A 16708-nucleotide genomic window follows, 5' to 3' on the forward strand; every position below is an offset into this window, starting at 1 on the left:
TACATGGATTTAAAAAGCCCTATTTTAAAAATTTTTCTTTCTATACTTGTTGTAACATGGTCCAGACATGATAGCTGTCTTGTTATTTGTGCAAAACACATTGTGTGACATGAGGACATTAAGCAAATATTAAGTGGATCTTAGGCAATTTCCCCTCATCCGAGAAGCTGAACACTGGGCTGGTACTCAAGTCTCAGTTACACAATTCACATACCTTTCAAAAAGGTTAACACACTTTCTCATTGGATAACACTAGACACAGACAGAAGAAATACATAAATTCTGTCCCTGGGGGAAGGCTTGGCAGCAAGAAGAGCATCCAGACACCCTCTACCAGTAGCATTGCCAAATTGAGATTGACGTACTGATTCTACGAAGACACAGGATAAGGCTAGGAAAAAGAATAGTTTAGTTGCAAACAAAATGTGGCTGAGTTATTGTTATTTGTCATACAGATATACGTATACAATTAACAACAATATATACATACAAATGAAGTCCAAAAGGAGTATGCAAGAGCTCTGTCTCAACTGACCTTACAGAGTGATGTCGAGAGAGAGAGAGAGAGAGAGAGAGAGAGAGAGAGAGAGAGAGAGAGAGAGAGAGAGAATCAACTGCAATGTTGTTAGAGTGGCAACATCTCTTGGGACATTCCCCTACAGCATGGCCAATAGTCTGCTCTGGAACTTCACAGTCATGCAATGAGGTGCCCGAGGAGCTACACAGTCACACAATGGGGTGTCCAAGAGTTCCCACTTGTACGTGAAGGAGTTAGTTCTTCTGTGTACACTATATCAAGTAAACTTAACACTTCTGTGACAAATTGCAGGAAGCAATGATTGTCACATACCTGCCAGTCAATATTAGTCAAGCGATACCTTCGGGTTCACTACATTTTTCCTCTAGAACATGTGAAATGTCAAATTTCCCTGTACACTACTGAATGAGTCTTCAAAAAAGAATAAAGTTACACTAAGTGGAAAGAGATGGGGAGGCAGCTGAAACGGGACACATACACTAACTCATCACTATCTGCCCTTGCACAAACATATCTAACAATAAGTTGGGTCAAGCTAAGTTATTCCCTCCACCATGAAGTATTTATTACACTCTTTTCTTGAGCCGCTGACTTCGAATGCTTTAATGTATATCCTTCAGTAGTGTTTATATCCATCACATTTTCGTAAATTTTGCATGTCCTATTTATATGAACAACAGTAACAATCCAAACAACAATAGAATACACAATTTCATGTAAGACTACTATCCGCTCCATAGCAAGAATTATACTCTAACATTACATACCTGTTGAAATTGTGAGCAACACATGGTTGTCTGTAAATGTTTCTGAACGGCTTCTTTGGTTTAAAACCAATGTTTTCTGGTTCTTCAAAAGAGCACTGCAACAAACATTTGGAACTATAAAACACATGCAGTTGCGATCACAGTTTGCTATCTCAATAATTAGCCTTTTTATTTTATACGTCTGAATTCACTTCTGAATAGAATAAAAAGCTTCGCAAGTGTTCCACTGAGCACCAGGATTGGATTGAAGGCCACTCAAAGGGTATGTACAAGTATTTAGGCATCATGATACAAAAGCTCCAAAGTTGAAACCATAATGAAAAAAATAAAATAAAATAATGTGAACACAGCCTAAAAGGAGTAAAAATGATCACTGCAGGTAATCACAAACAAATTCATTCATACATCATATAAAGAGAGACTTCAGGTATTCTAGATTACTTTGTACAGTGATTCAAAATTATGTTAACAATTAGTATGCTAATATACAGGATGGTCCATTGATTGTGACTGGGCTAATATCTCATGAAATAAGCGTCAAACGAAAAACTACAAACAACGGAACTTGTCTAGCCTGAAGAGGGAAACCAGATGGCGCTATGATTGGCCTGCTAGATGGTACTGCCATAGGTCAAACGGATATCGACTGCGTTTTTTTAAACAGGAACCCCCATTTTTTATTACATATTCGTGTAGTACGTAAAGAAATATGAATGTTTTAGTTGGACCACTTTTTTCGCTTTGTGATAGATGGCGCTGTAATAATCACAAACATATGGCTCAGAATTTTAGACGAACAGTTGGAACAAGTAGGTTTTTTAAATTAAAATACAGAACATAGGTATGTTTGAACATTTTATTTCAGTTGTTCCAATGCGATACATGTACCTTTGTGAAGTTATCATTTCTGAGAATGCATGCTGTTACACCGTGATTACCTGTAAATAACACATTAATGCTATAAATGCTCAAGATGTAGTCCCTCAACCTCAATGCATTTGGCAATATGTGTAGAGACATTCCTCTCAACAGTGAGTTCGCCTTCCGTAACGTTCGCACATGCATTGACAATGCGTTGACACATGTTGTCAGGCGTTGTCGGTGGATCACGATAGCAAATATCCAACTTTCCCCACAGAAAGAAATCAGGAGATGTCAGATCCAGTGAACGTGCGGGCCATGGTACGATGCTTGACAAATGAAACTGTCATTAAATATGCTATTCAATACTGCTTCAACCGCATGCGAGCTATGTGCCGGACATCCATCATGTTGGAAGTACATCGCCATTCTGTCATGTAGTCAAACATCTTGTAGTAACATCAGTAGAACATTACGTAGGAAAACGGCATATATTGCACCATTTAGATTGCCATCGATAAAATGGGGGCCATTTATCCTTCCCCCCCACAATGCAGCACCATACATTAACCCGCCAAGGCCGCTGATGTTCCACTTGTCGCAGCCATCGTGGATTTTCCGTTGCCCAATAGTGCATATTGTGCCGGTTTATGTTACCGCTGTTGGTGAATGACGCTTCGTCACTAAATAGAATGCGTGCAAAAAATCTGTCATTGTCCTGTTATTTCTCTTGTGCCCAGTGGCAGAACTGTACACGACATTCAAAGTCATCACCACACAATTCCTGGTGCATAGAAATTTGGTACGGGTGCAATTGATGTTGATGTAGCATTCTTAACATGGACGTTTTTGAGATTCCCGATTCTCGTGCAATTTGTCTGCTACTGATGTGCGAATTAGCTGCGACAGCAGCTAAAAACACCTACTTGGGCATCATGATTTGTTGCAGGTCGTGGTTGTCTTTTCACATGTGGCTGAACACTTCCTGTTCCCTTAAATAACTTAACTATCTGGCGAACGGTCCGGACACTTGGATGATGTCGTCCAGGATACCAAGCAGCATACATAGCACATGCCCATTGGGCATTTTGATCACAATAGCCATACATCACCACGATATTGACCTTCTCCGCAATTGGTAAATGGCCCATTTTAACACAGGTAATGTATCATGAAGCAAATACCGTCTGCACTGGCGGAAAGTTACGTGATACCACGTACTTACACGTTTGTGACTATTACAGAGCCATCTATCACAAAACAAAAAAGTGGTCCAAATAAAACATTCATATTCCTTTACGTACTACATGAATATATAATAAAAAATGGGGGTTCCTACATTAAAAAAAAAAACGCAGTTGATATCCGTTTGACCTACGGCAGCGCCATCTAGCAGGCAAGCCATAGCACCATCTGGTTTCCCTCTTCAAGCTAGACAAGTTTCGTTCGTTGTAGTTTTTTCGTCTGATGCTTATTTCGTGAGATATTTGGCCTGGTCACGATAAATGGACAATATTTTGTTTGAAACATTAGATAAAAACAGCATCTCATTGGAATTAGAGGAAGGGCAGTGGCTCGTTTCAGTGTGTGTATATTGTTACCAAATGAGAAAGCGATGGTATGTTGATGACACAATGAAAAACACACAAATACACACACAAATTTCAAGCTTCCGCAACCCAAGGTTGCTTCATCAGGAAAGAGGGAAGGAGAGGGAAAGACAAAAGGATGTGGGTGTTAAGGGAGACGGTAAGGAGTCATTCCAATACCGGGAGCGGAAAGACTTACCTTAGGGGGAAAAAGGGACAGGTATACACTCACGCACGCATGCACGCACACACATATCCATCCGCACATATACAGACACAGGCAGACACATTTAAATGCAAAGAGGTTCGGCAGGGATGTCAGTTGAGGCAGAAGTACAGAGGCAAAGATGTTGTTGAATGACAAGTGAGGTACGAGGGGTGGCAACTTGAAATTAGCAGAGGTTGAGGCCTGGGGGGTAATGGGAAGAGAGAATATATTGAAGGGCAAGTTCCCATTTCCGGAGTTCTGATAGGTTGGTGTCAGTGGGAAGTATCCAGATAACCCGAACAGTGTAACACTGTGCAAAGATGTGCTGGCCGTGCACAAGGCATGTTTAGCCACAAGGTGATCCTCATTACCAACAAACACTGTCTGCCTGTGTCTGTTCATGTGAATGGACAGTTTGATGCTGGTCATTCCCACATAGAAAGCTTCACAGTGTAGGCAGGTCAGTTGGTAAATCACATGGGTGCTTTTACACGTGGCTCCGCCTTTGATCGTGTACACCTTCCGGGTTACAGGACTGGAGTAGGTGGTGGTGGGAGGGTGCATGGGACAGGTTTTACACTGGGGGAGGTTACAAGGGTAGGAGCCAGAGGTTACAGAGGTTATGTGGATGGCGGAAAGACACTCTTGGTGGAGTGGGGAGGATTTCATGAAGGATGAATTTCATTTCAGGGCAGGATTTGAGTAAGTCGTATCCCTGCTGGAGAGCCACATTCAGAGTCTGATCCAGTCCCGGAAAGTATCCTGTCACAACTGGGGCACTTTTGGGGTTCTTCTGTGGGAGGTTCTGGGTTTGAGGGGATGAGGAAGTGGCTCTAGATATTTGCTTCTGTACCAGGTCGGGAAGATAGTTGCGGGATGCGAAAGCTGTTTTCAGGTTATTGGTGTAATAGTTCAAGGATTCAGGACAGGAGGAGATTCGTTTGCCATGAAGATCCAAGCAGTAGGGAAGGGACCGTTTGATATGGAATGGGTGGCAGCTGTCATAATGGAGGTACTGTTGCTTGTTAGTGGGTTTGATGTGGACAGATGTGTGAAGGTGGTCATTTTATAGACAGGTGCTTTCTTCCACCTACCAAACTCAGTTTTTTGTTAGAGTGATCTATAGTACTCAGTCAGTCAGTCAGTCTCATGTTCCATGAATCATTTTGCACGACATATCATAATGACGTGGAATTAGTCATTTTACATTCACATTGAAAATTAACGTGTAAATATGGTTACACGCTGAACAATCATAATTTTTTAAAAATGATTTACAGATGTGACTTACTAATTCCTATCCACCACATTTTACACATTACAACAATACAAATTCTTCTACAGAATAGGAGTTATCAACGAGAAAATTTATCTGTTTGCTTTACATTTTACTTTGCAGCCTGCCAGATATTTTATGTCACTAGGTAAGTGATCAAAAATTTTAGCTGCATCACTGTGTGCCCCTTTTATGCTGAAGACAACTTAATGTGGAGTAATGACTATCGTCTTTCCTTCTGCTGTTGTACTTGTTTACATTATTGTTCCTTTTGAACTGCAGTGGATTATTTACAACAAACTTCATGAGGGAATATGCCGTGAAGCTGTAATCAGAATGCCGAACTCTAACAGATGTCTATAATGTGATTGAGGGTTAGCTCCACGTATTATTCTTACAGCATGTTTTTGAGCAATTAAGACTTTCTTTCTTCAAGAGTAGTTACCCTAGAACATAATTCCATATGATATTATTGAATGAAAATACTGATCTGTCTGTTCTCAAGATTTGCAATGATTCTAAGTGTAAATGTAGCTGAACTAAATTGTTTTAGGAATTGCAAAATGTGCTATTTCCAGTTTTAATTTTCATCAATATGGACAACTAATAATTCTGAAGTTTGCACCCTATTTATTATTTCCTCACCATGGGTTACACGTACTACTACTGTAGTACCCCCTTGCAAAACTGAATACGTTGTCTTTTTTAAATTGAGCTGAGGACATTTGCAGAAAACCAGTAATAGTACTTTTACGAATACTGCTTACCATTTCTTTCTTTTTGTACGCTTGGATTGATTACAATACTAGTATCATCTGCAATGTTAACTAATTCTGCTTGTATATTACACAGAAGATCAATTACATAAATGAGGAAAACTAATGGACATAATGAGCCTCGGGGGGAATCCCATGTGTGATTTCTTCCCAGTCAGAATAATATCACCGGATTACATTTGCTGATTCCTTTTTTTTTTTTTTTTTTTTTTTTTTTTGTTAAATATGACATAATCCACTGGCTGGTTATACCATAAAACCCACAAACTTCAATTTATCCAGTAGAGTAGTGTGATACACACAGTGAAGTGCCTTAGATAGAGCCAGTTGATATTTCCTGTGACCTATCTTATTATTTAATTATTATTGCAATTATTTTAGCAGATTATGGTTATGATATGAGCTAACTCAGCTGAAAATTAAGTACAGAATCCTATAATTCCATTTCACTCACTCACCCACTGTAACCATTTAGGCTATGTTTTACACCTATTATGCAGTAATCTATTTCTTCTGCAGTTTGTTTACAATGGTTGTATCCCATGAAGGGTCCCTCCCACCATGAACTGTTGTTCCCAGTATTTATTTATCAACTGCACGGTCAACTATTCTTCCAAACTTCAGTCACAGTTGTTCTGAATGCTCTTCTCCAGAGCTAAATGTTTGTAACTGCTTACTGACATATGACACTACAACATTTTTAGTTTGGTGAACGTACGAAGCCTTCTACTTTTTTAGTTGCCTTTTTACATTGGTAATCACTGTTGTTTCAACTGCCTATTGGTAACTGCTATCAGTTTCAATGTAGTTGATTTGTCTAGAGTCCATTTGTTGCTATTCAATCCCATATTTTTCCATCATAAGTGAGGTTCCAAACCATGTGTGTTACATAGTTCTCAGGGAACACATTCAGTAATATTTTGCAGTACTACTTTTAATACCCACCACTTATGAAACCTTAATTTTCCCTTTTACTGTTTGATGATTCAAGTTTCCTCCTATGATGACTGTATAAACTGAAAGCTTATGTACTAGTAAATTTACACACACACACACACACACACACACACACACAGAGAGAGAGACAGAGAGAGAGAGAGAGAATTTTTACAGAAACAATTTTTCAAAGAAAACGAACTGACTTGAGGATTAGTGACTATAACTGTGAAATTCATGGCATATTAATAAATATCGTAGACAAATAAGTTACCTTTTTCTTTTTGATCTGTTTCATCCTAGGAGAAACAGATAACCCAAATTCCAGTTTCCCATCATCCACATACCCCGCATCTGTAATGCCTTTACGCAACAGTTTTCGGCAATAACTGTAGTCAGGACGTGTGTCAAATTCCAAACTTGCAACGTATTTTAGATACTGACTTATTACAGCTGAAACAGTAGAGAAGTACATGTTAACTGATTATCTAACATTACTTTAAAACATAAAACTTCAGTCACACGGCTCTCCACGATGACAATAAAATCAGCTAATAAGATATACACCCTAATCAATGGACGTGCACCAACTAACATCACTAACAAAAACAAAATAGAAGAAGTAGAAGAATTCTGGAACCAATTAGATAATATTCTCCAAAAAATCCCAAATAAACATGTCAAAATCCTTATGGGCGATTTCAATGCACAAATCGGTAAAGAAAAGAAATATCGATATTGGGTAGGTAAATGGTCAGGGCATACACAGACCAACCGGAATGGCATGCGACTCATTGAAATCTGCAAAAACCGTGACCTATTTTTCAAATCAACATTTTTCAAGAAAAGAGCCTCGAAAATGAAGACTTTGATCTCACCTAATCCATTACTAGGTGAATATTAGTTGGATCATGTAATGATCTCCCGCGTAAATACAGTAGAAATCATGAAACTTAAAGTCCTTAATGGACTAGACCTAGATTCCGACCATTACCCAACAAAATTCTCCCTAGATGTCATTCCAGAAAAAAGAAAATTCACTAAGAAATCTCCACACCGTAAATATGATGTACAAAAGATAAATGACAATGAACAATTTACAAAAGAAACGCAAAATTTAAAACCACAAAATTGGGAACAACTGCAAGCAGGACTTCTAAATGCAGCTGAAACTGTAGCACCGCAAACAAGAACACATAAACACCCATCATGGACAGATGAGTGTGATCAACTGATAAATCTCAGACAACAGGCATGGCAAAATTGGTTGTGCAACAAAAATCAAAAGACCCTGGAAGATCTCAAAGATACCAGGAAAACAGTCACAAAAGCAATACGAACAGTCCGTAAACAACATGAAGACAAAAAATTGCAAGACATAGAAAATGATTTCAAGAAAAACAATTCCCGAAATTTCTACAGAGTATTCAAACAAAAATTAACAAAGTACTCTCCTCCATCACTCCAGTTCAAAAATGACCATGGGGAAATTGCTCATACCAACACCGAAAACTGTGAAATTCTTGCAAAATACTTTTCTAAATTACTGAATTGTGAAAAGCCTGCAGAAAAATTTGAGTTCCATCGTACACAACGAAACCCAGACTCAAAGCCACCAAGTTTACAAGAGATTAAAGAGATAATTCAGTCACTGAAAAATAACAAAGCATCAGGAGAAGACCAAATCATCGCAGAATTATGGAAAAATGCAGGAGAAAATCTTATTGCAAAACTCAAAGAAATTATACATGAAATCTGGAAAACTGAAAAAATCCCCACAGATTGGAAGACTGCAATCATACTTCCTCTGTACAAAAAAGGAAGTAAAACAGACCCCAACAACTATCGTGGAATCTCTTTATTGTCAATAACATACAAAATTCTGTCTAGAGCCCTACTAAACTGCGCAGAGCCTCAGCTGGATTCAAAACTAGGCGAATACCAAGGTGGGTTCAGAAAAGGTCGATCTTGCATAGAACAAATCCTTAACTTGAAAAACTCAGTGAAATATTTACATAGTACTTCAAACAAAAGTTATGTCATCACGTTTGTTGACTTTAAAAAAGCATATGACAGTATAGACCGAGAATCCCTTTTTGAAGTATTAGCAGAATTTGGACTAGATCAAAAGACAACAAACATCATAAAAGAAACATTCACAGAGACCAAATCCAAAGTAAAATTTATGGGAGAATTGAGCACAGAATTTGAAATAGACACAGGAGTACGACAAGGGGATGTACTGTCCCCAGTGCTCTTCAATTGTGCTCTTGAAAAAGTTGTTAGAGAATGGAAAAAAGCAGGTGCGCCAGCACACAGACTGGGACCAAGACATAAGGGCATAGAATTACACTGTTTAGCATTTGCTGATGACATGGCAAGACATAAGGGCATAGAATTACACTGTTTAGCATTTGCTGATGACATGGCACTGATCGCACAGGACATTACTGATGCGCAGAAACAGCTAGAATTATTACAAGAACAGGCAGCTAAAATAGGATTACAAATTTCATTTGAAAAAACAAAATTTATGACTGACGTCAAAGATGCACCTTCTGATCTCAAAATTGGTAATAACTACATCTCTCGAGTAAAAGAATTTAAATATTTAGGTGAATGGATTGCAGAAAATTGTAATGAAAAGAAATCTGTCAGATCAAGAGTCCAGAAAATGGAGACGGCGTTTCAGTTAACAAACATCATTTACAACAAAAAGAGTCTCTCGTGGAACTGCAAAATACGACACTACACAACAGTAATTAGACCCGAAGCTCTCTACGCATCGGAGACACTACACCTTCAACACAGAACACTAAAAGAGGAATTAGAAGTGAAAGAATGTAAGATAATGAGGAAAATCCTAGGACCAAGAACTAAAGATGGGGAAGAATCCAATTCATTGGGCACTTAGAAGGAATGGACTCAAACAGGTTAACGCACAAAATCCATACATTTTTAAAGAACAAAACTACAAGACCGAACTGGTACAAACAGATGGAAAAAGACCCAAGAGAATTAGGGTCTCCAAATCTACATGATAGAAATTAAATCAGAAAAAAATCACAAACACACAGGGTTTTGAGGAAGAAGAGAGAAAAACTAACCGACATACATGGTCTACGCAACGAAAGCTAGCCCATTCGTTGTTTATGAAGGAATACTGGGTGAAAAGGAAGGCCAACAAATGTTGATTACGCGTGGTCCTAAGTGATCCATCCGCGAAGAAGAAGAAAACCAAATGTTTGGAGTACAGTTTCTTATAAGTTAAAGTAAAAAAGCACATGTAAAAAATACTTCACAGGAAAATACCAACATTACGGCAATTTCATCTCAAATCATACAGGTCATGAGTGAATGTGTCACATCACTATTTCAAAGTTTGTTGAAAAAAAAAAAATATGTTGAAGTTTACATAATACCTCTCCAAAACTACAATATTTTGACTTTCTGATCTGTTAAAACATTACAGACCTCTCTAATGAGAGTATTTGTGAAAATATCATAACAAAAGGAAAAACTGAAAAATTGTAATAAAGAAACCAGAAGTGATAAGAGATCTGAATTTATTTTCAATAAATACTCAGTTCCCAAAACTTCTGATCTTTTTCATTTTTTGGAAAAATAAACTATGGAAATTTGTAGTTATCTGTGAATTTCAAAATTATGTTTCGAAAATACGAAGTCATAGGATGTTAACTGTCTTGAGAAATGATAAAAGTGGAAAGACTGCTAACTGTCAGCTATGACATTAATGCATGAACTTCTTAAACTGTCGAGATATTTGTACATAAAGATGAAAGAATCTGAAATTTTTTGGTTATTTAGAAATTATTTTCTCCAAAACCCCCATCATAAAATACTCTAAAAATTTCACGATACATTAGTTGGTTATTGTACTTAGGGAATGTACAATCAGAGTGGGCTATATTGTCTGTACGAAATGTGAGAAATTTTTTAGGTAGACCTAGCTTTATGGTATTTCTGTATCAAAATAATTACTTTACAACATTATAAATGAGTAGGAAAGCAATTCACAATTTTGTTCGAAAACATTTTATAATAAAAATGAGAATAGAATATTTATACCCTTTTTCTTTTTGTGATAATACAAATTGTAACAATATTATTAAAAGGAAAGTTGCTACTCACCATATAGCAGAGATGCTGAGTCGCAGATAGGCACAACATAAAGACTGTCACAGTTGTGCCTATCTGCGACTCAGCATCTCTGCTATATGGTGAATAGTAACTTTCCTTTTCATAATATTGTTACATTCCATCCTGGATTTTCCATTATTTGACATTCACAAATTATTATTGTCTTCTGTCATGATTTTACTTCTTCATGACTTTCCATGAATTAAAACTGCCTAAAATGTAACAATCAACACTAAACTGTTGAAAAGAGGTTATTTGTATTTTTTTCATCTGCTTCTCATTTAACTCTTATAGCTGAGCTGAATTTGCATACAGACAAGCATGATCCAACAAGAGCAGTACTTGGGAAATGGGAACAGCACACCGACCTTTTGATGATGGCCAATTGTAAGCATTAGCAAGACCGTGGGGTGTCATAAAGGAGACAGAACTGTCTTGCAGTTCATGAGACACACTTGTTATCTGTCCTACCCACCACTGATTGTCATACACACAAGAAATGAAGTAGCTAACTACAAAGTCTTCTAATGTATATCGTGGTCTCTGAATTTCACACACAGTAACAGGTTGCATTTTGTGGAGAACCATTCTTGCAATGTACATGCCACTCCAGGATGCAAACCGTAGGCTTCATAAAAAGACCACTTTTCTCTCTTTTTTAAATGGAATTCCCTTAATGTACTTTTATTTAGAATTGAGAGTTTCATGTTTGTTACCAATGTTGATATGGTGTATACAAATCCAGTAGCATCTCTTCTAGCATCAACAGCATCGTGCTGGAAATTAAATCTTGTTGCAAGATGTTTATAGATACCTCCTACCCCTTCACATGCACTTTTTCCATGATCGCTTGCTGAAAATATCCATTTTTTGTCTTAATTTGTGTACTACAGTGTTGACCAAGCTCATATAGTTGAAAGCAGTTTTTAAAATGAGATGTTGCACCCTCAGTCACATACACATGCTCAGGAAATGCATGGCCTCCAGATGCTGTGTCATCAATTATCATGCTGACAGCATAGGGTGCATTGCACTGTGAGATCACCAATGACAACAGCAAAGCACTGTCATCCAAGGAAGTGAGCAACACATGTGAAGATTGATGTCTGTGATGTGTGCCAGTGGTAGCTTTGAATTTCTTTCTGCAAAGCAATAGATCAGTTCTCAGCAAAGTCAAAATGAAGAACTAATGTGTCAGTATTCTGGGATGTGGCTGATTTTACTTGTGCTATGGCCTGTCTCTGAATCCTCCAGATATGATTGTGAGCTATTCCTTTCATGACCCAATGCCCCTCTAACCTCCGCAATGAACTTCTCTGGCTCTACTATCTTCTTCACCAACCCTCCTCCCTCCCATAATGCATAGGTTAAATCACTGTCAGTATCCTGAAGGTGTAATGCTTCAACAGTCATCACTTCAGCATCAGGACACATTGCACACTCCTGCAATGAACATTTATCTAGCAGCTCTTTACTTCTTTCCTGTGACACTGCTTATGGCAAAACAAAGAAGTTTCAAATTCGTGCAGTAAATACATGTGCATACTTCCTTCACTGGCTGGCATTTTACCCATTTTGGTCATAAAGAGTAAAATTTTGTGAGACCTGTTTTTAAATTCAGGTTCTCCTTTTTCATTAGGAGATATGCTTCTGTTATTGATCTTCTCATGTATCTTCTCATCTTTCTTTTTCACTAACAGAGATAACAACAACCTGGTTAGGACTTTGCCTGCTGCAATCTTTGTCATCACTTACATAATTTTCCAGAGCAGTAGACGCATATCATTTTGCAATGGATGCCCACAGCCAGAATCTGAGCATGCCCAAATACCTTGCTCATTCTTTAGTTTACAAGCCTTTGAACTCAAGTAATTTGAGGAGGTGGGTATGTATTTCTGTACCTGCTGCTTAAATTAGTTACCTTTTATCAGTCACTGGATCTTTTCAGCATACTTGTCTGCTGAGACAGCAGTATTTAGGTTTAAAAACCACACATCACATTTCATGCACATATAACTATCTTCAGGTTCTGCACCAAGTCCATCTACATTATACACTTCACAAAGTTTTGAAGATGATGTTTGTGTAACACTTTTTTCAATTTCTTCCACTTTTCTTTTTACATGCGGTTTTCTTCTTGTGCTTCTCTTTCCTGGATGTTTAAGAGGGGATATAGTGGGGGCTACAGCAGAAATGCTAACATTCAATGCATTAACTTCTCACCCAGGAATATAAACATCTGCACTATCTTCTTCAGTTTCAAATTTGGGTGATGGTGATCGTTCAGGTGGGTTGTCACTAAATTTATTCTTGTTGTGAATGTAGCAATTCCTGCACAAATAATGTGATGCTAATACTGTTACCTGAGGACCCAGATGTTTCTGCAATACCTTTTACTGTTTTAATAGTTATTTACAAATACACATTTTATTAAAAGGCCATACTATTTACAAAAATTAAGATAAAATGAAAATACTTTATTTCTTAACACTTATGTCATAGAGGTCTAATACGTATTTTTTTTACAGTGAAATTCATGACCACGAGTTGCCATGACCTGTATGATTTGAGATGCCATCACCCATTAGCACAATGAATTAACTTAAATCAAAGGCTATGTCACTGCTTATGATCTTTCCAAAACCCTCTCTATTTACGTGCTCAAACTGATCTGCATACGGTATATACTTTAATTTATTGCATAGTACTTCTTCCAGAGTTTACCATACTTTTTTCAGTCAGTTCAACATGAAAATAAGGGATGAAAGGACACTGCTAAATCCAAGTAACAAGGTACCTCAATATATATTTTTCACAGCAAAATTACTGAGTCCCAAATATATCTCTAAGAACACACACATTTTTACAGTACCGTTAACAGTTGAATGACAAAATTTGTTATTTGGAAAATTTTTGGAGAGTATTTGCTACAATTGGCAATTATTTCTAAAATTATTTGGAACCTGTGTGTGAAATGTCTAATTTTAAGACTAAATACAATAACTGGCATCAAATATTGTGTGGTGTCAGAAATTTGTAATGCATTTCCACATGAGAGTAAGAAGTTCATCCCATGTTAAAATGTAATGTGGTTAAGCATCACCATCACAAACCAACAATGAGACAAAGATATTTGTTTTATAGTATCACGTACTTTTCCATGCTGTCCTATTGACTGGGAAAAATCAAACAAGCTAGTCGTCAAGAAGATCTCCAAATGACAAACTGACACCTGAAAGTAATTTTTCGTCTGCAGTTGTGGACTTTTCCTACACTTAAACTTTGAACAGAAGAGCGCCACTATGAAATCAAATGCTGAATGATGAAGTCATTGAGACAAGAGGAATATAATGTAAATACTGAGGTCCTAGACGTATTATTTACTATTTATTCTTTGAAATATGTGCAACAGTAAGGAAGTGTTGTATTTTGCTGTGAAAATCAAAGAAGTGAATTAAGTGAGCTACTGTGGACAAATGAAATTGCTCCAACAAATAAAAACCTGCAAGACTGGAAAAACTGGACAACCTGTCCTATGAGATCTGGCATTCAACCTAACATATAAATAATCACAATCGAATCCAATAATTTGATTTTTGCACATCCTACTGTCTGACATCTTCAATCAAGAAAAGACTTTTTTTTAATATGCCACAGTTACTGCACTGCATCAAATTAAGATATGCAGAGGTAAACACATCACACAAATTATGTGTACAGTTAATTTTGGCTTATACTTTGCAGTGAATGAAATGCACATAAGGCATCAAAATTTTATTTAAAATTTAGAGCAAAATGATATGTAATTTCATTCTCGAGTTACTGGGTTTTATATGCAAAGGACAGGCACACGTGACGTGTCCATTTACATGCTTGTGCCTCATGAATCCTGTGGTCATTTTATATCATAAAACAATTCCAGATATCGAATGAGGTTTTCTGCAAATGACAGCACACAGGGAGGCACATATACTATATGATAAATGCTCTAAAACTTTTTTCACCGAGCCATCGAAGTAATTCATCCACAGATGTCCATAACACTGTAGGAAAACCCAAGTGGTGCATGTGTACACGTCCACACAGCACCTGGAGAACAGTGTAGCAGGGCATGTACACACACCAACAGCAGTGAAAGGGTCAAATATGCCCATCAACACACTATTAAACCCCTCACAGTAATTGTGCATATTCTCATCTCTTGATTGTTACAATATACATTCATTCGGCTAACTACAACCCACACTGCTTTTGTGCACTTGCTACCTATTCATATTGTCGGCACAACATGACAATACTCTTCCCATTGGAAATGTGATACCATTACAGAAAGTTCTACATACTGTGTTACTTAGGTCATGAGATCTGATGTCATAAAAGTCACAAAGTCTACAATGTGCAAGGAATTTTGTTGTTTGTTCATTGAAGCATCGAAGCTATCAGTTTTGCTTTTGTGGTGTTATGGTCTGCAAACAAAGACAGCTTACAATTCAGCAAAAGCTCACAACCATCCACCACATGTAAGACAATCTTAACATAAGAATTTCATAAATGAGGAAGAATCACGATCTAGTGCGCAGCTTATTCAAAACGAAACAAGCTTTATTCAATTCCAAAGCTAATGATTACTCTGGATCCAAATTCACATTTCTACATTCGCTGACATGGAAATATTCTTTGAAAGGGTTTCAAGTAACTCCTATAAGCAAGTACGTACTATGTGAGAAGGTTTGTGAAACTGCCTTGAAGATTAAAACTAAAATTTTCTTTGCACTGAACAGCAGGCTGGGGGAAAGGGGGGGGGGGGGGGATGTCACTTCTTAGCGAGGATACACATGCAGAAATTGTAAGATATTTGAAAACATTACATTTCCATGGGTGATAAAGTGACATTTTCAACATTGATGAGACTCGTTTCTTTTATAATATAATGTATTTACACGAGTACGAGATGACCCTGAATACATGAAGAACTCTTTTTTTAAGAAGCTCCCTCAGAAAAAAGCATTTTTTAAATTTATTCTGATTAACCAAGATTACAAACTTTTACTGACTTGAGCATCTGTTACCATAACACCAATCCTAATCTTATGCCATTTACTGGTTGTCTATGTTTTGATAATAGAAGAAGAAATAATATAACAAGAAGCTTTTCGTATTAATTTTTATCTTCACTGCCTCCTTTGTTTAGCCTGTGTTCTGTGGTACCATGTTTTATAGTCGTCATCATCATCATCATCATCATCATCTAAACAGGGGAACTGTTAAACATACATCTTCATTGTCACAAATATTTGGCTATTTCTTCCAAGTATGCTGCAATTTATTGTTTATTTTATTTATACAAATGGATTCAGACAAACTGCAGTTTAAACATGGTAGATGTTCATAAAAAGCCAAAACATGGAGTATAGATTTCAATGGTTGGCAGCAACACGAAATTTGTTGCTCATTCACCACTCCCCTCTCAACATTCATAGTTCTCAACTAAACTGGTGTCACTGGCCCACCTCCAGGTCTTCCTTAGTGTTGTGCTTGAGCAACATTGAAACATGGGCATCTATATATTCTAGGGTGCAGGACGTATGTAACAGCA

The 16708-nt window shown here is 37.3% G+C and overlaps 1 protein-coding gene across 2 annotated transcripts in view; it reads right to left on the reverse strand.

The window, feature by feature from the left end:
* LOC124796408 (serine/threonine-protein kinase VRK1-like) overlaps window positions 1-16708 on the reverse strand; it is an 87360-nt gene that overhangs the window by 32272 nt on the left and 38380 nt on the right. For both annotated transcript variants that reach the window (XM_047260585.1, XM_047260586.1), the window contains exons 8-9: window positions 7226-7404; window positions 1306-1400 (exon numbers count right to left, since the gene is read on the reverse strand). In XM_047260585.1, the coding sequence (XP_047116541.1) occupies window positions 1306-1400; window positions 7226-7404 (274 nt within the window). The remainder of the gene's footprint in view (window positions 1-1305; window positions 1401-7225; window positions 7405-16708) is intronic.

This window comes from Schistocerca piceifrons, chromosome 4 (genome assembly GCF_021461385.2).
Source record: "Schistocerca piceifrons isolate TAMUIC-IGC-003096 chromosome 4, iqSchPice1.1, whole genome shotgun sequence".
NCBI lineage: Eukaryota > Metazoa > Arthropoda > Insecta > Orthoptera > Acrididae > Schistocerca > Schistocerca piceifrons.